The sequence below is a fragment of the Saccoglossus kowalevskii genome, chromosome 10 (assembly GCF_978046115.1).
Source record: "Saccoglossus kowalevskii chromosome 10, keSacKowa6.1, whole genome shotgun sequence".
Lineage (NCBI taxonomy): Eukaryota > Metazoa > Hemichordata > Enteropneusta > Harrimaniidae > Saccoglossus > Saccoglossus kowalevskii.
The window spans coordinates 22629675-22655928 of record NC_140650.1 but is presented as its reverse complement, the minus strand read 5'-3'; the positions used below and the strand labels follow the sequence as shown (position 1 = coordinate 22655928).

The window sequence follows — 26254 nt, the reverse complement described above, 5'->3', positions numbered from 1 at the left end:
GGGGGTAATCACCTACGCATGCCCCAGGTGGTCATAGCGTGTCATTGTTTACAAACAAGCGTCCACCAAAAGGCCTTTGCGTTCTTAGCGTGTGTTATTATCATCGCTTGGGACTGAATTTCCACGCTTGCGAAGCTTTAATCTTATTAGAACATTACTCAGTTTAACCGATAAAAACGTGCAACAAAAATAAGCTCATTACAGTATTAAGACATAATACAATTCGCATATTAAGTTTACGGGTTTCAAGTAGTAAAACAGCTTATATGAGCAAATAGTTCTTTTGGATTTTAAATTATTAGTCGAACGAGGGTTGTTGTCCTAACATTACTTTTGTTTTGGGGTTTAATATATTGTCAACCAATATTTCATACGTTTTGTTGTGTTTCAGTGACGTGTAAAAATTAACAATATAAATTCGAATATAGATGACAAATTTAACATAAAAAATAGGTTGAAATCTGCATGTATATAATTGTATTCAATGAAAGTACTCAAGACACCGAATGGCACATATGGCTGTACTTTGATTATGGCTGAACTGACGGTTCATTGCATTTTTGTTTGCCATTCTGTGCAAAACATCGTGCAATATGTGTAGTTTTTACTGGAGAAAACGTGTCGACCCCGGAAGTTCGAATGTAACGCGGTTGCTGTTATAACAACAGCCGCTGTATTCGAGGAACTGAGAATTGAATTGAGTAGTATAACATAAAACAAGGAGTAGAACCACATTCAGCTGTAACTGTAAAGTGTAGTAAATCCTGCTGTTCACAATTAATCCATATAGGAATTACAACTTTTAATTGTGTTATTTTAATGATTTGTAGTTCTTGCAGTAAACAATTTACCAAATGTGGAAGTCCTTTTTTCTTCAACAAAAACATATATAAGTGGAATTGTAACATTTAGAACACAAATAAAATTATGGTGAGAACACATTTTAGATTAAGTTCTTTATTTCGCAAGTAATTCATTTATAGGATTTAAACCACAAAAAGAAACAAAATCAAAACTTTGGTGAATAATGTTGTAAGACTGCACACGTCAGTCGATCAATTGAAATGCGTGAATTTGTTAGTTTATGTCAAGATATACAATGTGAAAATAGGCAAAAGTCTCAAATGCAAATTTCGTTAGATAAGAGTTACATATCTGCATAAACTTTGGCGACATCTGCTGCACATTAGTGAATGAATTGATGTTGATTGAATTGTATTGTAAACCCCATGTTCCCCAAATCATCTGAGTCATGAAAATGGTGTTTTTAGTTTTAAATTTTGTAATTGTTTTCGAAGAGGAAAATTATGTCTCTTCGCTTTTGTGTCTGTGATCAGAAATAAAAAAAAAAAATAACTATAAGTTTCAGGTGGTAACATTTATTTAGTTACATATTAAACATGTCAGGGAATCCGACATTTTGAAGGCAAATCAATTTAGTGACAACACAACTGTGATAATTATATGCAGGAGCCAAAGGAGTCAATTTAAAAAAAAATATTTTGTAATTAGGGAGCTTTGTAGGGATAATACAAAAAACAACGATTAAGTTTAAATAGTTGTTGATTGATATTGCATTCTGACAAAAACATTTGTTATTGAACTAAAACCTTTGTTTTGACTGAAACGTCATTATTCGTTCGATAAGTTCTCTATACGTACAAGGTCACACCACATTTTGATTTTGTCAAATTGTATTCTAAAACTATTCAAATATGCTTAGTTTTCTACATCACATTTTTACTATGGAGTATACAAGTGAAATCAAATCAAGTGGTATGTATTTTACTCAGTCGAATTTGAATTATGTCACCCTCGAATTAAAAACGCCCTGTATCATCTCAGAATACTCGTGCTTGTGTCAATTTGCCTATATATATAGTTGGGGTTAAACAACACAATATTTGTAGCTGATTACAACTAAATGCAATATTATTAACACTCCAAAATTTGTACTGTTAGGTAGATGATTTTAAAAACATCTAAAATTGAACATGTTGTCTCAAATTGGTTAATGTTGGAAAAAAGTCTATTGCTTGACGAACTTAAAGTATATCGAAATATATCAAAAACATTTGCAAATTGGTTCTGCAACTATTTTATCTGAAGTTTCCAAATTTGTATACAAAGTCATTATTGAGAAATCCCTATGAAGACAAAAGTAGAACAAATACAAATATCTATAATTTGGGAATCAAATATTTAAATGATTTGATATTCAGTTCTACTTCGCTACTTGACAGTCTGATTAGCAATATACAATTTATCTCATATATTATACACAAATTAATTCCCCCCTTTTCTAGCAAGGCTTTCATGTGACCCTCGAAAACACAGAATCCTTGAATAAACTGAAAAATACTGAAAGTCAAGCAAGTGATCAATATACCACCAATCACTTACACGCTAACAGCTGTCCCGATAACATATCAAAGAATACTTTACTTCCGTATATGAAGTGCCTCTCCAATCTAAAATCAGATACAAATATATTTTGAATAAACATAATCACTTCTTAAAAGTTGACAAATAATTAATTAAAAGTTATATGGTACTCGGGATAGGCCATTGCATCATTAAAAACAACAAAAATTTGAGGATTTTTAACATCATTTACAACACTGTCATAACAATCGGTTGGGTCATTTGGATTCCTAGAAGGTGGTACAAGAAGATTTCGATGACCAACAGTGAATACACCGGTTAATACTTTACACTGGTAGACGTGTTTTTGACCGTTGGGATCTACTGGTGAGTATTTGTCCTGTGCAGAGTACGCGGATTCTAGAGCAAAATAGCTCCCAACACCATACACAGTGGCTGTAAGCAAAATACAAGGACGGTTAGTAAAAGCGTAAATGGGCAAAGCAATTGCGTCGCTAACGCCTGGGTAAAATGTGTTCAAATAACCTTACACGATGACCTCATATTAAAACAGATGTGTTTGTCTATTGGTATAAAAATGTATATACACTTCAATCATTCACTCTTTAAGGTAGCGAGACTATTATTTGTGTTGAAAATTATAACTTTCACATTTATTTATTAATTGATGAAATGCACTATAATCTTTCATATGATAAAGTCAATATAACATAGAATGTCATGTAAGTTGGTTAAAATGTAGATTTTCTGAAGGGAAGCAAGGTATCCTCAGTAGCGTTTTCCAAAATCAACAACACAGGTTTAATCTGTGTGCCTATAGGTTTCAAAGATAAACTCAAGACAAAGCAATGTTAGGATGTGTTATCAGTAGCTATCTGACACACAATGAGTGTTTCCAAACATTTGAGTGGTTTGTCTCCGCCCCTGTTTGTTTCACAGATTAGTCATTTGCACATGAATGTGTCAGACACAAGGTCACACAGCCACTGAAAAAAATCATTGATTTTGGTGTTTTCATATGCCGAATTTATCCAATTATAGCTATCCCATTCCTTTATTTTTTTGGTTTCCAATAGCCTTACACATTTGGATGTCCCTACACATGGTAAAACAGACCTTGATGGGAAAACAAATTGATTGTGCCGATACACAAGCTTGAAAATCTTTGCTGTTACTTCATGGACGTTTTCTAGGAGTTTATGTTTTTCAAAATACAAGGTCTTTAACAAAAAATAACGTATACTTATTGTCGTCGGATTAACACCAAATTTTCACAGCTTTAAGGTGACAATGAGAGGAACTTGAATGTGTCCAGACAAACTATTTCATCGATTATTTACCAACGAGTTGTGGTTTGAGTTGGGGGCAATGCGACTAAAACAGTAATTGAAATTCAGGACACTATTTTTTAAAACGCGTTGCTTGAATAAAACTAACCAGACACATTCAATTTACCAGACTATTGAACAACTAGGAAAGGTGAAAAAATACTTCTTATCGCCAGCATAAATGCGTAATTATTTTTTTTTACAGAAAAAGTAATTTTTCACCTTTGATTGAATAACGCGTTGTAGAATGCAGATACGGGCATGCAAAATACACTTGTGAAAAGCTTGAAGTCTGGCGATTCTAAAAATATATACTTTCCCGGGTCTATTTGTAGTCATTTAGTCACAATTAGAAGATGAAAACAAGTATGCAAATAATAGTCCCGCTACCTTAATATGAGTAACTCTAAGTTATTTATAGAAGTCTATACTAGAGAAAAATGTGAAAGCAATCATAATGACATTTGTCAGGACAAACACGAGTGACAGATACACAGCAGGATGGTTGACATTCCCCAACTTACCATTTTTACCAGAAAAACTTCTGTTAAAACCTCCATGGTTAATTTTAACAACACTATCACCACTGGTACCATGATATAAAATTTTTTCATTAATTGTTCCCACAGGATTCTTAGCATCCATGTTTTGTTTAAGGATCACATATTGTCGATATAATCCTGGGTTCTGTACACGTTCAATCTTCAAAGACAAATTTATGAAGAAGGTTAGTTAATGTAGTCTAATCATCCAAAAACTAGCCTCCCTGTAACCAATTTGACATGCAATAAACAATATATGGCCACGACAATCAATTAATGACGTAATAAATATTACGTGCACCACTCTCCAACCATACCACTATTACCGCATTTGATGTTCTGCAATTGTCAATTCTGTGACTTTACGGAAATGCCCGACCCGCTCGAAACTGACAGATTCCGGCGTGGCAAATTCGTGCAAACTGTGAGACTTAATGGTCATTGTCCACCGCTTCAATATTTACAATAACTGCGGTTTACGTTGTTTAAATGATATTTAAGATTAACGTTAAATTTGTTTGACCACAAAACAAATTATTTGAGCAAAAAACATTGCTCGTCACTCCAAGGTTCTTATAGCATTGTAACACGAGCATCTTTATTATGTTGTATAAATCAAATGACATGGATTTTAGGTTGAACAGTTTAAGCTATATGTTTACCGAACAGGCACAATAATTATAAATGGATTCTAAAACTTATTCCCATAATAAAACTTAAAGTTTGAAGTAGTATTCTTACACGAACATCATGGTATCTCAACACTATTTTTTATGGAAATACTAAAATATAAAAGTGTATTCTCATAAGTTATTATTATTATTGGACTACTAAATTTGGGCAAACTGTTGTTAATGTATGCTGAAGTATTTGACTATTATGTAAATTATCTAAATATTATGCACCAGCTTATTACAAGCAATCGGGCATTGAACTATCAAAACAACGTACATGTACGAAATTTAGACTTCTTTAGCAAAATATTGCAAGCAAAAAGAAAAAGAAAAAAGATTATATACAAAACATGTTGAGATATTCGCACTGATTGATTAGAAAGATAAATACACTGATACCGATCAATGCAAGCTCAACTAGATCGCATGATAATAAATGCCACCATATATCTATGTTACGTACTATTTAGCACTATTCACAAGCGAAATCAGTGTGAACGCAAACTCTATTACAACAGTTACCTTTATTACATTGCTATAGGAGCCACGAAGTGAAGCTTTGAATCGTGTCTCAACAGTTTGGTATTCAGTAGATGTGACCGGTATATCTTCTACTTTCATAGTTTCATTATCGGCCATTATGGTCCAATTTGATGGTAATGGTACGCCACCTAACAGAAAAGAATAAAACAACAAAATATTCTTATACGTAGCCTTCAAGAAAAAAATATCGAAAATATATCTTTTACCAAACAATATATGTTAAAAAAAGAATTTAACTTATCACATAAGGAACACATCAGGATAATGATCATTATACATATCAAATCAATTAAACTGGTTGTTTCAAATATCGAAAATAATACTAAATAAAATGTAATTTGTAAATGGCCAAAAGCCATTTTTTTTTATGAGAGCGGAGCTAAATATAAATTGTTTTAAGGACATCACCAGTTAAACAAAAACAATAATATTGTCATTACCTTCTTTCAATTCTCTTCTGACTTCAACAGTGGAAGCTAAATCATCTAAATCTTTTTCAATCATTTCACTGAAAACAATTCTGTATGTGCCTTCTTCAGTTCTGAAATCTACCTGGGAGTTTCCAGAATTTTTTGCCTGCTCAATCATTCCACAGATTTCATCATCATATGCTACAAAATCTCCATTATCATCATCAAAAAACATCCACTTAACATTTTTGGCAAGAAGCATGGCTTCTCGTTTTCTCCCCTCCTCGGCATTGATACGATCTAGTATTACATTAACAACAGTTTGCACTTGCATAACAGATTGTGTGATTCCTTGTATTCGTAGCTGCTTGACACGGCCAGTATCTATTTGCTGAACTTTAACCTGAAACATATAAATATTCTATATGAGTCATGGCCATGCATGTTACATGGCACATATTTTGTTGGCCAGCTAAAACACTCACATGAATGAATTTAAAAGCAGAGAGACTTTAACACATAGAAACATGATTATTCAATCATTAAAGCATAACCCTACTGGCAGAGAAACATACTCAACAACCATGAATTTTTATTTGGGAAGGGAGGGGGGATCCAAGCATTAACAAAACTAATTTAGCTTCTAGTATGTGCGTATCAAGTGCATTAATTGAGAATAATTTCTTTCTTCCTAAACTGAAGTATTACCGCTAAAATACAACTCTTGTTCGGTCATTTCTGCTGATCATTAGTAGCATTTTTGACTCGTCATTTTCAAAATTGCTGCCTATTGTGAGATATTGTACTTTAGTTTTTGAACCTGACAAACTTTGTACACAGCGGGATTGGCATAATGTTTGTGTTGTGACAATGTCGAGTAGAAGTACTTCTAGAAATACTAGGAGTTCAATGTTCAGTGTCACAAAACAAAACAAAATGTAGCATCAAACCCCAAAAATGGCGGCGCCCATGGACATGTGTAAGTCATGTAGTAAGGCAGTTGATGATAGCAATAAGGCACCACAATGCGAAGTTTTTAATTACTGGCACCACATTAAATGTGAAAATATATACAGTGGCATGTAAATGATGGTAACTAATGATAATATCCATTGGTCTTATAGATGGGATGTGGTCAGCCTTGTAAACAGGGGAGACAGAAACTACAGGAACAGTTGAAAATGATAGTCACTGGTCTAGAAGAAACAATTGAGGAATGAAAATGATCTATCCACTGAACGCGTTGATCTGAAATTTGGATTTTAGCATCTATACGAGAAGCTTTTATATGAACAGTCTCATGGTTAGTCCAACAGAAACTAGTTTTGTACTTATGCCACATTTGTTATATTGACTTGAATGAACCCCTTCACGCACCACAAAGATAATTCGTATCTATAAGTTGATTTGACCACCATCGTGGATTTTTGGCAAAAAAATATGACATGTATTTGTTTATCATGGGTGATTTGCATGTTAGATGTATGTTAGTTTGATAAGTTCAAATCACCACAATCTTGCATTATTTCTCGTGATGCGTATATTGTCAAATTGTTTATTATGAAGAAAATTATTTTTGATTGATTGTATGGTTTGATCGCCATCTTGAATTTCCTGTATAGATGTATTTATTTAAAAATTTACGTTTTGATAGAGTGATCTGAAATCTTGTATTTAGTTTCCAGTAGTAGTTTAGTTTTGGAGTTCTTACGAAAAAATAAAACAAGTCACATGGGTTTGCCAGCACCGTGATTTAACGAAAAACTGATTTAAATAAAATCGGAAGTGCTCAATAAATACCGCATACAATTCTCGGCAAATTGATAAAAAATTTGGTATGAAACACTCCAGAAGTTGTTGAAACTCTAAATGTTTTTTCGTGTACTTGTGCAACCTAATGGATAATGTGTATCTATTTTAATATTAGTTAATTGTGGCCAAAACCGTATCAATCTTGACAACCATTACCATGCTCACGGTAGCCAATTGAACTATACATATACTGTATAATATTACCTTCAGGGGTTCAGCTACTTGGTATATTTCAGACATATCTTCATCTGTGAGCTTATTTACTGTGTCCTTTGCTATAGTCTGTTATAAGATACAATACTACTATAAGAATGGCATCATTTCTGTTTCCATGGTAAATACACAATTGAGTCTCATGAATTACACATGCAAAATTAAACCTCATAAAATGTGGGTAATCTTTAAACACTTAACAGAAAATTAAATGCTTAAAAGAAAATCAGGGAATATAAGTTGTGGCCTTACAGTGTCAATGGATTCAGATTCCATTAGTTGATTGATTTTGGTAATAGCGTCATCGATAATGTTCTTTCTATCAGCATATATGTGTAGAATAATGGTATCAATCATCTTGACTCTGGTAGAATTATCAGATCCTCCAACAAGGGATTTTATTGCTCCTGTGTTGCAAGTAGATTAGTGGATAGTTAACATATATTTAGAATTACACCCGAATATATTTTACAGGCAATGTCTTTGACGGTACGATGTAGTCTAGTATGTTGTTAAACAAAAACCTCATCATTTTGTCCAGTAGAAAAATCTTACATCCAATCTTTAGTTGAAATAACAGAAAAATTACAAAACTAAATTGTCACCAACTGCCTGCTGTTGCTAATGTCTAATAAAAAAATTTAAAGCGCGGTAGTCGTCGCGCCACGCATGCGGGAGATATACGAGTCTCATATAAACAAAGATGGAGACTTTGACTGTTGCGCAAATCAACGAGTACAACATGAACGTTACCAAGCTTGAATTAGGTATTTTTAGGTGATTGGAAGGTATTGAAGGAGTCACCGGCGGTAATTAGTGCAAGTCGTGCCCAGGTCAAACCTCATACTTGTGATTTCCATTAGAAGAGCGCATTGGCTTGTGGGAAAATCAATTTTTATCAACACAAATGTCGCACATGCGCAGCGCGACGACCACCGCGCTTTAAATAACTAAATTTTGTTATTAGACATTAGCAACAGCAGACAGTTTGTGACAATTTAGTTTTGTAATTTATCTGTTATTTCAACTAAAGATTGGATGTATGTGTATAAATGATTCAAATAAGCATTAAGGGTCATTTTTTATTTGACTTAACTTGTATTATGTTGGTACTCGAATATGCAATAATATACAATTATAATCTATTTTAGATTTGACTTGGGCATAGTTTAAATTGGGGATTAATTGTAAGTACGTTTTTTTATTTGATCTCAATTTGACAGCAATTAAATATCGAAATTGTGGGGAAATTTATTATATGACTCTAATAGGCAATAATATGTTAGTTAGATAGTGGACAAATATTTTGGTCTACCAAAGTGGATCTAAAACAATATGGATATTAAGGTTTAATATATAATTTCCTTTTTCATGTTCAAAAACAAGGAAGAATAGTTAGTTAAAATGATAGTATGAAATACTCACCCCATGCTTTTCCAAATACCCCTCTGGTGTCTTTCATAGGGATGTCAACCATACTCTTCATTTCCTTGTTGAATATTGCAACACGCGATGACTGGAATATTGTAATCCGAATGACCTCCAGGAATTGCGGGTCGCATTGCTGTACAAATTCACCAATAGCATTCAGGATTTCACGAGCAACGTTTTGGGGAGCTCCTGACACAAAGAAAAAGTGCTGAATGATAACAGAATATTGAACTGAAAACAAAAAATCTAGCTGTTCTACAAAGCACAGGCAGCGCACACAATATTAAAGCATTTGTCATCCTTACCTGCTCCAACTGCAGGCATGGCAATCGATTTCAGTTTGTGTTTCTCAGCAAATTTCAACATCTTAATAACACTATCTTCTAATTTTGTGTATGGTGATATCATATGAAGTATCTTATTACATTTCAAATTTCCAGCGCCTGTCATGACGACAGTATCAGGCTGCTGCCGACCTATAGTATAAATACATTACAGACCCAGAATAAAATATTTTAGATGTAATTACAAATCAGAGAAAGTTTAGAAAGAACTTCCATGTACTGAGAGTATTGAAGACATAATAACAATAAACGTGATCACAATGTGATCTTTATTATTGAAGTTTATAATACTTTCAGTCTAATTTATTCCAGAATACCTCTACTAAGTTCTTTTAAATCTTTTTTTTTTTGAGATTGGCTAATCACAATTAGATAATCAATATGCAAAAACTACAAAACAGTAACAACAGCAAAGGTCAATATTCTTAACAGTACCTTGACTCTGACATTCTGTCACAATGGATTGCCCTCCTTTTTTCAAAATAGCTCGAGATACTGCACCTGTAAATTCAAATGAAAATCTTAGCTGCATTTGCCTATGCTTGGCCCACTATAAAGAATGAGATATTAACATGAGAAATGGTGGTGACCCACTTCATACTGGATTTTATAGTTACTGTGAAGATACATACCAAGTCTGAGGTCAAGGTCGACATTGCTGGTGTTGACTATAGCTTCAGTGGTTTCATTTGTGATATCTCCTTCCTGTAACTGCACCATTATTCTACCAATCATCATCTGACAGTCACCATTCCCCCTAGATTTTTTTATGAATAGTGACTCTGTAAACAAATATATAATAAATATAGCTGTTGGGCAGTAATTATCTGATTCAGAGCTATAGCCTCGTGGTTGCAGTTGCTGTCACGGGATAATATGGAATGGCATATTTTAATACTAAGCAAAACATTAGTGCCTCTCCCTTTCAGAACACATTTATAAATTAAGGAGATATATTATAATCAAAATATAAGAATTTTAAAAAGCATGAAAATTGGTTTCTTTTTTCTCTCACCCGCTATGGAGGTCTTTCTCATAAGATTTTGAGAATTCATAATAAAAATACATGTGGGAATACAGCTGCAGAATACTAAAACATACTCAAAACTTACTCATAATAACAAGAGTGAAGTCATGGCATCTTGTCATACTACAATTATCTAACTAAAGTACCTTGTTTGTAACCTGAAGCGCCCTGTAATCTTTGATGTCCAGAATGAATGTACCCTCCATAGTTCTTGTGCTGTTTTTGTAAACTAAAACTACCACCTCTTGTACCACTGCCATGGCCATGCCGTCTCTCTAATGGCGTCTTGGCCAATCTTTCTATCTCATCTTCAAATGCCTGCAATTGAATTTCCACTTTGTTTACCTCCATGTTTTTTTCATGAATCACACTTTCAATCAGCTTAGCGAGTACTAGAAAAAATAGGTTACCCACTGATTCCAGAAATCGTGCCACTTTCCTCTTTCTAGCCTCATTCTCTGAATATCTGATTTTAACAATTCATATTTGTGCAACATTCTCACCAAATTAAAGACAACTAAAACATTTTGTTCTAAAATTTAATTGCTTATTGAATAAAACAGTACATTGTCATACAGAAAAGTTAAAGCAGATCATAGACAGGAGAATTACCTTAAAAAAACAGTAATTGAAATATGCATCAACGTATCAATTGTACAATATCAGGTAAATAAGCATCAGTTTTAATATTTTAAAAGGGAAGGATAATTTGCTTATTCAATTTGCGTATAATTAGCATAACTAATTTATATAAGAATGCCAGACATTGCAGAGAGAAATATAAACACTGCAATACCAATCTCAAATACAATGTACAAGTGCTGTATTGATGTTCTTGACTTATTTTCATGAATAAATTAAACCATTTAGAAAAAACAACAATAGACTTTGAATTATTAAACAGAAACAAAATTGGGCAAACTCACACCGACTATCATGTTATTCACTGTAAGAAATAATAGTGGGCAATAATAACCTTCCATTAATTTATTTTGTAATTCCTGTCAATCATTTTTATGTAGATTGTTGAACATTAAAATTAGTAATGTAAAACAATTTGCATGTTATGAAATTAATATTTTCAAAACGATAACAAAATGAAATCTATTGACTAAATAACTCGCTATGCTGCATTACATGGAGGGTACTGGGGACAAAGGCAAGTATCAAGTAGTTAGTTATTTGTATTGTGGTACTCCCTAAATCAAGAATCAAAATAAGTCAGATGTCAGATAAGTCTGGACGGGCATGATAAATGCAATGCTTGCTCGGGAAATATGCAGTCCTAGCTCATGTACTCATTACATGAATAAGATATAGCATGGAACAATATTAAGTATAAAAATGACCATAGTAAACTCAATTACAAAACAATAGCGAGTTTTAAAATAGTGCATGATGCCAAATGGAGAACACTATCTAGAAACAAGTTAAGTGAGGTAAATGTCAGTGTAACATAAAGGGAATTTTGATTTTGATGTATATCTGAATATTTCTGAATGGTGGAATTATTAGGGTTGTACAAACTCATTTGTTTATCTATTCATACCTACCAGAAGATTCGTTTATTTATTATAATTTATTTCTCGTTAGGCTTAATTAGAGATTACTGCCCCAAACAGAACTACTAGGGAATATACCCGGGTCCAAAAGAAACACTCTAGGGTAGCATTCTCTAAAGAAAAAGGCCTCCCCTAAGGGGTCACCCCCAGGGCGATCATGCACCCAAGACCTGTCAGTTCCAATTCTCACAAATGTTCCGCTGCACCATAATGGCTGCTCAGAAGCTTGTGGGGAGGTCGTCTTTTTTCAACGGATTTTCTAGTAAATATGTTTAGGTAAACAAACGGGTTTGTACAACCCTACTAGTTTACTACATCACCTACCAGAAAATCCGTGGAAATAATAAATTTCATTTATTACTCATTAGGCAGAGTAGCACGCTCACCGTAAACAAAAAAGCAGAAAAGGTAAAAAAACTGAGAAATCTAAAACTACTCACAACAACCAATCAGATGATTCTTAAGAGACCGGGTGCCCGAGAGTAGACCCCCAAATCTAGGAGGACTTACTAAAGCCTGACCAATAAAATAAAATGCATAAAACAGTCTATTGTTGGGGTTCGATAGTACAGACGAAGCCATCAGCATCAAGCAAAAGAAGGCTGGTTTCGGCTGAAGATACCATCGCACTAACGCTTTCATGCATGGGATTCTTTGGTGGTGTGGGCTAAAACTGTCTGACCTGTCACCACCCTGCAGAGACCCTCCTCCAGCGCTTGGAGCTTTCTCAGGTAATAGTTAATGAAGACATTCTGAGATGTTCAGAACCTGCTCAAAGCATCTGCTCAAACGAGGCACCATACATCAAAGCCAAAGGGTTGGCTACTCTGCGCACTTCATGTGCCCTCACCTGGTGACAGGTCATTGAAGAAGCCGTAAAATGATATGCTTCCACGACAGTATCGATAATCCCTGTGAAATGGTGATATTCAAAGCAGGGTGGCTTTGCCCCCCCCCAATCATAAAGGACAAACAAGCATTACTCACTGCCCAAGACACCTTGGTGTGATCGAAGTACTAGCTCAAAGCTCGGACAGGACATAGAATCCGTTTCTGACAGTCATCCAAGCCCACTAAGTTAGTGAGGCGTGGGACAAAGATCGGATTGGGATTGATTCTTGGCAAGAAAGCCCATCGGAGTCTTCAAAATAACTAGTGAGTTCATGAAGGAGCCAAAAGAAAAACTGTTTTCATAATGACATACTTCATGTTCGCCGATCCACAGACTTGAAGGGGGTGTCGTAATACTGCTAGAACCATCGACAAGTCCCAGTCTGGAAGATTCATTAGGCCCTTAGCATGTGGCCTCTTCGAGCGGAAAGACTAAAACAGTTGTGCATAATTGAACTCGAGGCTAGTTTCAGTTCAGCAGACCAAACTGGGAACAAAACCGACTGATAACCAAGAATTGTCGATATAGATTGTTGACGTTCAAAAAAATACAAGGAAAAATCCCTACCTTGCTAATAGTGGGACGGAGATGATCAATCTCCCTTCCATTACATCAATCGATGTAGTCTCCAACTGGCCTCATACAAGCGTCTAGTGCCATCCAACCGTGTCGAAAGCGAAGAACTTCGATAACTCTGTCGAAAAGCCTTGCGCTTGCATGAGTTTGTCAACAGCCTCCACGCATGAAGATGGAACAACACTGGGCTGATTGGGAGAGTGCCGTCCGGCTGAGAAAACAGATCCAGCAACTCCCCCGGGGACTCGACTAGAAGGTGGAAATGAGTAAGCGTCCTTGGGACTTCCAGAAATTGAATTAGTGCCTGTGGCAAATGCGCTTGTCTCCAGGAGTGACGGCACGGAAGTCAGAAGCTTGGCATTCCAGTGATTGGCAAGCAGATCTATCCGGGAACCGTCCCGGAGATGAATAAAAACGATCCACCACACCTTGGGGGTCTGCCACTCGGTGATCTAAAACCGAATATACGTCTCAAGAGGACGTCCACAGCACTGTTGCGTATCCTCGGAAGGTGATGAGCCGTAATTTCATAGAATCTCCTCTGCTGGCTTCAACAACATGGCGAAACACGTCGCCCTCTAGCTGCATATGTGGTCGGTCACGTCATTTAGATTAGAAGGTCCATCAGGTGGCCACCCCACTCTGGGAGCAACGCATCCGTAGTGAAAGTCAGCAAGGGATTCGTCGGATCTAGGGGCACTCCTCTCTCCAAGTTCCGGGCGTCCTTCCACTAAGGAAGGGCTGCAAGGACTTGGTCCGACAAGTGAACCCAGGCAGCCGGTGAAGCCTTTAACAAGACTTGTCGGAATGTCCCACCACCAGGGCTACGCTTTTGGACCTCCTCTGACACTTCCCACTACCGATCTTCTTCTGCCCCTTAGAATTAAGCCATGGGCGCTTTAGATCCTCGCTGCTTCTGGTCAAAAACATGCGATTTTGGTTTGAATTGTTGGCCGAAAAAAGGGCAAACAGCTCTAGCCAACAAGAATGATTGCTTCAATGAATACGGTGATTCTGAGCAACCACCAATAATGACCATCGACCATCAGCCGGCCACACACCCAAGGCCCTCGTCTCCCGCTAGAGTAGGGTAGGTATTGCTTCTCGCTCAACCAAAACAGTTCCTTGCCAAGACTTGCAGGATGTCGCACATAGCTACTCGCTATGCAGCCCAAAACTGGTCCAACAGCCCGAGGATCGTGGTTCGTTGCTTAGCACTCAGTCGGTCAGAACTTAAAGGAGTGAGCTGACGCTCTAACGAAGGAGACCCATTTTACAAAGTTGATGACCATGCAACATGGCCTTCCCGATCCGCGTAACCCGCCTTATACAACATTCCATAAAAAAAAACCAAAATAAATTTTAAAAGTCACATCTCAAATGTGCAATTTCAAGATACCTGTATTGTTGCAAAGTCCTGGTCATACACCACAAAGCGTATTTCAGAAACAGAACTTGCAGGATTGTCATTGATGTATGCTATGACTTCTTCATACATAATTTCAGCAGTTACATCTCTTGGAAATCCTAAACCACCAGTACCAATAGCGGGGAAAGCAATGGATTTATATCCACTCTGTGCTGCTGTGTTTAAGCAGTTTTGCATAATCTTCCTCAAAACCTGAAATATAATGTAGTAAAGTGGAAATAACATACCCAATAGTAGATATTTAACAAAAGTTGCCTTTACAAACAACCGACAACAATTGACAAATCAATCTACAAGAATAACAACAAAACCATACAATTTTACAGATATTTGCCATTGTCGTTTATTTTTAAACATTATTGGCAGCTTAGCTGCAGATTTTAAGAACCTATCATGGCGAATAATGGATATTGACAATGCTATGATAATATATAATGTTTTTCTAAAATGCCTCCCTAGGTCTTTATTAAAGCAATAAAGGGGGACAAACACATTGACTACCTTTGCATGAGACATAAACATCCATAACTTAACACGCTCAAATTACAAAATGCTCATTTGAGTAACCTATATTTCGTACCTGACTAGCTTTGCTTCCATTAGAATCCCATCCACAACATAACACATGGTAGATGTTATTACACTGCATGTTTCCCCCACTGGTCACAATACCATCCCCTTCGTTTGTAGAAACACCACTTGTTTTTTTATTATTAATTTCTTGCTGTAGCTGTGTCCCTGCTGCTTGTAAGATGGATTTAGAAACTGCGCCAGTGTTGAGATTAAATGTGGGCTGTGTTGTGTTCACAATTACATCAACCTGTAAATAAAACAACGTTTCTGTCTTTAGGAATGACATGATTGGATACAGAAATGTAACCAGTTAATTCCACCACACTTCAACATATATTCTAGAAAATAATACTAAGTTTTAATAATATGTCCGTAGTGGTCTATATTATTATTTGTATTACGTAACTGGTAAACTATCAATTAAATCACAATAAATATAATTCTTACATGTCCGTGTTACTTCTCTAAGTCATTTGCTAAGCTGGCGATGATGTCACATGAGTGAGGAATTACGGAGTGTTATTTATTATTTATTTATTTATTTATTTATTTATCATACTACACCAATGGATCATGATATTTTAACATTACATTTCAAACGATATATTTTTACAGAAAGTGCAAAGCAAGATGTGGGAATTGTTTGAATCGCAAGGTTTTGGCTCAATGTTTTATGTCGAGATTGAATTATTTTTAATAAAGACTGATTTGGTTTATAACATTGATGAAAAGAACAGTTTCAAACTTCAAAGGGTCTTAGTATGACATGAAAAACATGATTGAAGTTATTACAATTCATATTGTCCCAGAAATCTCTTGTGAGTTGTCACTGTCCCTGTGCATCTGATATACATGCATACAGTGGTATAATTTAGCATATTTGCTTGTATAAATTTATCAATATGATTATGTGATTTTCACCTTCTCTGAAGATATACTTCCTTTAACCAAACGAACTGTCTTTCCATCTCTTATGCTAATTTCTCCTGGGTTTGATGTGACTTGGATACCACGACTTGAAAATGGAAGTTCATCATCACGAATGGAAGATGTGTTTGGTGCCACGTGTTTTGGGCTACTATTTTGCTGTGCTGTTTTAATGCCTCCTGATTGCTGCCTTGCTTTATTTCGTCTTCCACCATGGGTTTTTCTTTTATCACGACCTGCATACATTGAATACCAATTTGTAACTATTTGATTGTGATAGTTGCATAATATTGAGCACACATATTTTCAGAATTGTTTTTGATTTGGTAAAGTTCTTAGCTTGTGTTACTTATATTTACCTGAAGATGAAGGAGTAATGTTATCCTCTCCAAAATGTTTCATCATAGCATGCTTAAAACTCTCACAAGTATTGTCAGAATTATCCACCAAGCGTATCTCAAGTAATATACCCGGTGGAGTATTTTTAGCCCAGTCATCAACAGCACTGACAATAGTGTTTGTGCACAGATCAAGGGAAAATCCCATTGTCCCTGAACTGATTGCTGGTATGCCTATTGAGCTGTATCCCAACTCTTCGGCCAGAGTCAGACTGTTCTGCACTGCATCTGTAAGCAAATTTTCTTCTTGAGAATATGGATCCCGTACTGATGAGTACCCACTTTGATGGTTTACTTTTTTTTGATGATGGTCCAACAGCATGAATGATTGCTTTACATGGCATCTTACCACTAGTCGTATGCACTGCTTGGCCTGGGTGCAGTCTTCCATGTTGTTTCCTTAAAATAGCTTCACATGCTTTATGAATTGCCGGCCCACCTAGTGATACAGAAACGTGATGCTGGTTAAGATCAATGATACATTATCTAATATTATATATTTATCTATTTACAATTAAAATTATTATCTTGGAAAAAATCTATTTAACATAGTTACATGTCAGTTAACTCCATTAATTAAGATATGTATATTGGACAAGGCTGTTTACTAAAGCATTTATAGTGCCAATATGAAAAAACGGTATAATGTATCTAATTTACCAGTTTGTATTACCTGCGTCTGCAATTGCTTTAGATAATCCACCAGTATAACTCATATATGTATTTGCTGAATTGACAACTACATCAACAGCCATTTTTGTTAAATCGCCTTTGCCTACTACAATTCTTCTACCACCATAGATTGCATGCTGGCACACAATTTTCAGTGTTGGCTGTAAAGCAGCTTCTTTAAAGTGCTTCTCTGCTTCTTCTCCAGCGCCCTTTGTTTCAATTTCAGATGGATGATTTATGTCTATTTTGCAGTTTATTTCGTTTTCCACTAACTTAATAAGATTCTTTCCTTTTTCTTCCTTGAAGAGTTTTGGCATGCCAGGTTTGTCGACTGGATAAGGATGTGCATAGATAACATCAATTAGCTTTTGAACCTTCACTCTTGCTGTCTTAACATCATTTTCAGTACCTTTGAAAACGAATCCTACTGGACCATTGTATTTTGGCGTGATTTTGAATGGCTGGACCCTAGACTCGATCTGTATTTTGGATATGTCATCTTTTTTGTATTCAGAAATGTAGCGTAGTTTGCCATTTTCTGCTTCTACAAAATCTTCAATGATGGTGTGCACTTGAATGAATGTGTTTAGCTCAGACATGACCGAATCTGCATCAGTCTCAAAGCCAATAATCGATACCCTATTGTGCTCTTTTGAAATAATTACATTCTTTCTTTGTTCCAGATCTGATACCATGGTTTTCCATTCAAGTTGCTGTAAAGCTGCCTCTGACTCTGGTTTGATGTCTATTTTCAGTTCTTTTATGTTAGTTTTAATAATGTTAACAGCTTTGTCGAGGGTGGATTTGTCAATAGCTGAACATGCAATCTCATCATCTTGTAAAAGGTAGCATGCATCTATCTTTACAGAACTAAAGTTGTCATGTAGACGTTTAGAAACTTTACTAGTTTTAAGATACTGCAACCATAATGTATTTGGTGGTTTCATCTTTGTAGTTGATAAACCTTCCAATGTCTCGTACATCAATACTTTTGCCTTTGGTATATCATGGGGAAGTCCTTTCAAAGATAATGTTTCTGTTTCAAGAATGATCTCCACATCTACATCAGGGAGTTTGTCATGTACCAGATTTTTGTATTCACACACCTGAAGCTGTCTTGCTTGAAGGGTATTGACTTTGATTTTCTCAGTGGTTCTCTCCTTTGCTTTCTGCATTTTATCTTTAATGTCTTTGACTACACTCTCTATCCTTGATTTAAGTTCAGAAACGTTATCAGACTTTCCAGTTAGGAAAACTGTGCATGATGACTGGTCCATGGTCATACACGCATCTTTATCTTGTGACCATCTCTTCAATTGAGCAACAACTTGGAGCCAAATGCCTTCCATTACAGAAATTGTGACACCTTTAAAACTCTGCAGATATTTATCCAGACCATTCTCCAGATCACTCATCCATGATTTGGTTATTTTGTGGAGATTATTTGTGTTTTCTGGGAGGTCTGGTGTCAACAACAGAACATCAGTTTTGTCTAGATGTGGCCACTCTACTCGAGCATATAACTGTTTCATGGTGTTTGTAAACTCTTCTTGGTCAGTATTCTTAATAAATTTGATGATATCAGGATTGACTTTGTATGGAAGTGGCTGTGGTATTCTTGGCATAGGTTCATCACGGGAGACAGTAAATCCAAGACATTCGTAATAAGGCTGAACATCAAGTTCAACTCCATTTATAACATGGTGTCTTGAAATTACCGATTTAACAACTGTAGGTGATATAAAATAAGATATTATTTGGTGTACATTTAATGTGGCAAACTTTTTAATTGTCAAGGCCAAATCAACATTTTGTGTATTTAATTACTTTCATATTTCTTGTATTTACTGCATGCTATGCTATATAGTATTCACTGTACAATTAGGTAAAACCATGTTGTGAATAGCGCCACCCGGAGTTATTTGTGAAAGTTATTCATAGTGTCAAGGTCGGTTTATATCTGAGATTAAAACCAGGTGGGTTTGTAGTGTGACTCAACCAGCTGTACAATACAGATGTGTACGTCTTGGAGATCCACCAATTTCTTGCTATTGCAAATTGTTTCACTGTGAATTGATTGCCTGGGAAGGTCTAAAAACATGGCGAGTGATTTCACATGTGTTCTTTGTATGGTTTAATTTAAGTGCCATTATGGTGTAAATATAGCGTACACTGTTTACTGCGCCATTACATTGCTTTTAAGTGTAAATAACTTCACTATGGCCAGAACAACCAAGACTTCAGTATAGATTTAGTTAAGTTTGACAAAACTTATTCATTTACTTTTCATAGTGTTATGTTAGGAAACTTTGTTGGTTTCAGTAGAACCATTGTCAGTGTACTCGTGTACTGTCTATTACTTAGAGCTATTTATAGTACTCACACGTGTCTATACATGCATACGGATATTGTAAGAGCAATATTTGAGCATGTCTCTCACAATTTATATCACCCTGTAACAAACTGACGGTGTTCGCGCCTAACGATGTCCGATTGGGTTGATTTTCACATACAACACAGGGTCAACGTTAACAAAAACCTTGATTGGACGACCACAAGCAGCCAGTGCACTCCCATTCGTCGAGAGATGGCAAACGGAAACAAAATCAACGAAAACACAGACACTATTCGGGAATAAAACACCGAAGAACTGTATTCCTCATCGTACCACTTCAAATTACAAGACTACAAATGAATAACAAGATGACCTCGTAATCTTATCACGTGACTTCAGCACGTAATAGTCTAAGAGAAGCTATACGCATGCATGCTATTATATATGGATTGCAATGTTCCCACGAAATGTAGGTTCTCAGGACGAGAGACATTTCACGAATATACACAAAATTATACGAATGGAATAACATAACAGTGTGTTGATTGAGTAACGAATATTAATGACCATACCTTGATAGTCTTCGAAGTATACAACAGCAACATGTTTTTCATGATCTAGTGTTACTTCTTCTACATCACCACCACCACTTTTTTTCTGATTCTCAAAATAAAATTCAATTGTGTCTTTAGTGATATTTTCTGGTAGATTTAGAATCAGAATACTGTCAGTTACAGTCACCGCTTTCACCACAAGTGTGGCACCATTCAGTGAACGTTCACTAACTTTCTGGACAATCGTTTGAAAATGTGAATCTGAAAATGACAATTAGAAAACACATTTTGTTATATCCTTTTGTTACATCGTAATCCATGGTTTAAAATCATCATGAGACTATAGTATATGATAACTGTGTGTGATAAGTGTGGCCTTGTTATCACTATTTCATGTAAGGCCTAACGAAGTCGCCACTGTAGACAGACGCACTACCTACCACATCCCACTCACTGTGCTAAAAACGCAGTTCAAAATGAATGTATAGTGACCACCACCCCACAGTGACTAGATAGTAATGCACAATTCAAATATAGCTGACATATATAGCTATGTTAGCTATGTTAGAGTAACAGAATTAGTAACTAGGAATTCTTATCATCGTGATGTTGTAGCACAGCTGTCTCAAGGTTGGTTTTATATGTGCAAGTTAAGTGACATGTACAGAAAGTTCCAAGCTAAATCATTGTAGCAAGTGGGAAACCCAGTTTGTCAATGTCTGTAAAACGATGACCTATGTTGCCATTGCCATAGTTAGCGTTAGCATTATAGTTAGCGTCGGTCAGATTCATGGAGGATATGTTTATTGGAAGTATGTTTACTGGATGTAGCTTTGCTAGTAACATATTTGGTAAATGTTGTTGTTACATGAGCTTGCAAATATATGCATATATTTAAGTTCCTTTTCTACCGTTGCTTGATGTTTGGTAGTGAACAAGAGTGTAACACGTTAATATTGCTAAAAGATTATAACAAGTAGAACCAATCTGTGCAGGTTATAGCTACTACTTGACTGGTTGGCAGGGAATTGTGATCACGTAATTAGCGGTATGGTGATTTGACGAACTTGTATGGTATGATGGTTGAACGATAGATGCATAGTTGTAGTAGAGGCCAATGACAACTCATCATGTGACGTAGTGACAAGTTAAACAACTTCTGTGTTGAGCTGTTACAGGGGGAAATTTTGCATGCGCCAGAGAGAACCAGCAAGACCACTGATGGACAAATGACTCAAAAATCTGGTGAAGTCATTGGTTCATGAAAATTGAAGAGACACATGATGACTGATGAATTATTAGTCGATAAGAGAATGTCACAGACCTGTCACACACACATGATATGAAAGGCTTAGGCAGGTGTTGAAGGAATGATTGGTAGTTGTACCATATATGTGAAGAACGATGGAAACATGTGGATGTGCATGGATAACCAAAAGTTTATATGAAGTGAGCCCAGAAACTGTGCATACAATTGTATTTCTGGAATTATAAACATCGTGATTTGTCATTGGTATTGTGATAGCATGAGAAAAATCATCATGACACCTATATGTTAAGAATAATGTTTAGAATGATTTTGGATTTGACTGTAGTTTAATTTTGAGGATAATGACAATACTGTATCTTTCTTTGCATAAGTGAATAATAAAAAAATAATTAAATTCATATGAAATGCATAATAATTAGGAATTAGTCAACCTAAGAATCAAGGGAAAAATTCAGACAGATTATTTTCCATTAAAATCAACGTTATACCTTGTATGTCTTGGTTGTATATTACTAGCATTGTACCTGGTTCTTCACCAAATAATATTTTGGAATTGCCTTCTATGCCAGTTCTACTTTCCAGAAACAGTTCAATATTTTCTTTTGATGTGTTATCTGCAAGTCCTGTTATTAATAAACATTGTTTGTCCTTTGGTAGTTTCTTGCGCTTTGGTGGTTCTTTCACTGTCAGGGTTACATTGTCAATAGTGTGTTGACGTTGTAGTACTTGCTTCTTGGCTAAAATACATGAAAAAACATTGTCAATAACAAGTCTCTGTTCAGTTTTAATGACTGTAAACATTTGTGTCCTATAACTATTTACAGTTTATTTGTGTGATGCCTTTCTTTATTCTGTCCATGGCATTCATAATGCATTTTTAGCATGACACTGATGTATATGTAAAGATTGAATGGAATCGTTCAAGGCATGTTAGATATATGATCCTGGAACTGCATTTGTTATAAGAAAATTTCCATACATTAGTGAGATCCAGTTCCAGTTTTGGTGATTTTTGAGCATTATTCAGCCATCTTGAATATGTATTTGATGTGTGTGTAAAATTGGAATGAAACCGCCTGGGCATGTCGAGATATAGGACCAAATGAAGTTTCATTAAAATCTGATGAATGGTTCTTAAGAATATAGGAGGGGACATATCATTATGACATTATTGAAGTACAGAGAGATGTACTATCGGTTGATTGAGTGGTTCACTATTGTTGAAGAGGTTCTATATATATATATATATATATATATATATATATATATATATATATATATATATATATATATATATTTGGTAGAAGGATGATAAAATGTATTAAGGACTATGTTATGCAATTGCAGCCACTGAGATATATCAGACATAGAGGACTGTTTTTCTGGTGCAATTCACACAACAGAGTTGAGACATCTGTGATGGTGCTTGTGCTATACATTTTTTTTATATTTGCCAGTTTGCTTCACACGCATATCAAAAAATGATTTACGTGAATATGATTCTCACATAATTAACGAGGTCACATGATCATGTGATAGGTCATGCTGCTGTGTATGAGATATTAATTATACATATTAATGTGGTAACATGACTATATACGGACATATTTTGTGTTAGTATCTCTAGTACAATGCCATTATTATTGCATTAATTGGTTGCACGTTCGTGTCCCCAACAGTGATTTAGATATGAGTTATTAATACATCATGACCATGTCAGATAACCTTGTCATATGATCATGTCACATGGTAATATGATAAATGTTAGTCATATATTGCCCGTTCTGGTTTATTCCAGAGCATGTATCAAATATCATTGAAATATGATGTTTAGTTATTAAGATAACTAGATAACCAGATATCTGTAAATCTAAAAATGAATTAATGCAAATTAGATAATTAATATACACAGATTTCAACCCTAAAACGCGAATAGCAGGTCTGCAGCATTTGCAGGAAAATGTGTACTATGTACCAAGTTAAAAGTTAGTTATTTTCAAGTTTGTAGTTAGTATTATTTGGTGGAATAAAAAATAAATGGAAAAGCAGTATATTTACTACATTATGCAAATTAGGCAACTGTCACTTCCAGTACTTGTCATGTTACTGTGCAATAACGAGTCACTGTGTGGCAACCCGACCATAAACGCATACTCACAGTTACTTATAAAATAAGACACAACAACCATAAATCATAATACCTGTCGATTTAATTAATTTAATTTTCAGAAAATACATCGACAGAAAACTGTGTAATAAATGTTAGTAAAAAATCCTCAATTTCGCCCGGACTATCAACGTTACTTTATTTTTCCAGAGATGTCTTCGTAAGTTGACACAAACCTTCACGACCCCATCCACCAAAATGAATCATGATATCAAACCACGTTCTCCACAGTATTCCCGTGCAGTATCAATGTTAAGAATACCATATTCTTATGAGTTGTCACATGTTTGCCCTCACGCTTTAATTTCTTCACCTGAACAAAAAAGACGTGATTGCTGGGACCAAACTCACGATCATTCATGATAGATATTTGCCGATTATGGGGGAAACTAGTTAGGTTACAATTAAATGTTGCACGTATGCCTACAAGTGACGATTTAGAATAATCTCGTCCACTTTTCATGCACAAACTACCGTAGAATTGACAGAAGAGTTTGTTTAGCAGGTTCGCTAGCAGTTGTTCAAAGACGGACAGTCTGTTCGTTTCTCTATACCAACCTAAAATAAAATCAAACCAAGCTTAGAAAGAACTCCTTTGTGCTGAGAGTATTGGAGACACATTAAAATTTAATTCAAAATCACTTGTACTTGATGGAAAAGCTGAAAACTAATTATGCAAATCAGGAAATTAATATGAACAAATTTGAATGAGATCTGCGCAATGTAACAGACTATCTATGTACCAAGTTTCATTGGAAATCATGAATTATTATGCTAATTAGGGAATTACTATGAACAGATTTTAACCCAAAACTAATCAGGTCTGTATATTGTCCAAGAGCATCTATGTACCAAGTTTCATTGACATGTGATGGTTAGTACTTGAGATATGTGAAAGTTGAAAATTGGCTAATTACGCAAATTTGGTAATTAATATGCACAATTATTCACCTCAAAACTAATCATGTCTCTGCATAGTCCTAGAGGATCTATGTACAAAGATTGATCGAAATGTGATGACTAGTACTTGACAAATCAAAAGCTAAAAATTAATTACACAAATTAGGTAACTAATATATACTGATATTACCCTAAAAACTATCAGGTCTGTGCAGTGTCCTATGATATCTATGTATCAGGATTCATTAAAACATGATGATTAATACTTGATATATCAGTGGAAAAGCCGAAAATTGACTTATCATTATGCAAATTAGGTAAGAGCATCTATGTATCAAGTTTCATCAAAATCCTGGTTCGTTAGATATAAGTGTAACAGTCATGGAAAAGCTTAAAATTAGCTAATTATCATGCAAATTAGATAATTAATATGCATGTGTAACGCCAAGAATATTACACAAACATTATGGTAGAGTTTAATGCAATGTCCTGTACTTTTTATTTCTGGACAAGCGTAAACAAAAACAAAAACCTGTGTATAATAAATAAATAATACAAATCAGTATACACAACATAAATATACATAAATAAACACAACATCTCAGGGGCACATTGCCATTCAGTGCTATGCCAAATAGGCTCTCAATATTGTCAACAATATAAACAAGGTGTTTATATGCTGTTGACAACATCAGAATAACACATAAAGTAATTAACCTCACTAGAAAATATATTGTATGGTTGACAATGGTTAACAATACTATAAAAATGTAAATAAAGTAAACAGGTAAACAATTATATAAATAAACCCACAAAAAGTACACAATCAAAACATACCCTGACTCAGTCTAGGCAACCGCCACTGATAAACATCAAAATGAATGATTAACGGATTAATTTTCCGCCAACCTAGCAGAAGGCAAAATTCAAAAATGGGCAGATGCTGAAGCATGACCTTTGATCGGTCAAAAAAAAAGTAAATGAAGAAATTGTTCTCCTATAAAAATAGTATTAAAAACCGATGTATGGTTCTTGAAACACCAGAGGAACACACGAACACACATACACACACCCCGACACACTTGTTAGGAAGTTAGCCTTATGTAAGATATGGCGCCCTCGGCGTCCATACTGATAACCCGCTTGTTTATACACTTAATGTATGCAGCCTCTTTCTGACTTCGAGGTGGAATATAAACATGGCGTCTTAGTAGCCCTGCGTACAGTGCTGTGTGTACGGGGACGCGTTCCGTTGATAGATGTCCCCACCACAGCCCTGCATACCTCCAT

At 35.3% G+C, this 26254-nt stretch overlaps 2 protein-coding genes across 2 annotated transcripts in view; both read right to left on the bottom strand.

The window, feature by feature from the left end:
- The window catches only part of LOC102801482 (protein mono-ADP-ribosyltransferase PARP14-like), a 183447-nt gene that overhangs the window by 132603 nt on the left and 24590 nt on the right, over positions 1 to 26254 (bottom strand). The gene's annotated exons all lie outside the window — the stretch shown is intronic.
- On the bottom strand, positions 942 to 17877 carry LOC100369018 (protein mono-ADP-ribosyltransferase PARP14-like). The gene is made up of 16 exons (XM_085504377.1): positions 17740 to 17877; positions 17028 to 17505; positions 16663 to 16904; positions 15749 to 15988; positions 15139 to 15360; positions 10856 to 11027; positions 10315 to 10464; positions 10118 to 10183; positions 9644 to 9814; positions 9333 to 9527; positions 8160 to 8314; positions 7899 to 7976; positions 5913 to 6285; positions 5452 to 5600; positions 4238 to 4415; positions 942 to 2820 (listed from the first exon to the last, which is right to left on the bottom strand). Exons 2-16 carry the CDS (start codon positions 17455 to 17457, stop codon positions 2534 to 2536), a joined length of 3108 nt encoding a protein of 1035 aa, XP_085360503.1. The 5' UTR covers positions 17458 to 17505; positions 17740 to 17877; the 3' UTR covers positions 942 to 2533.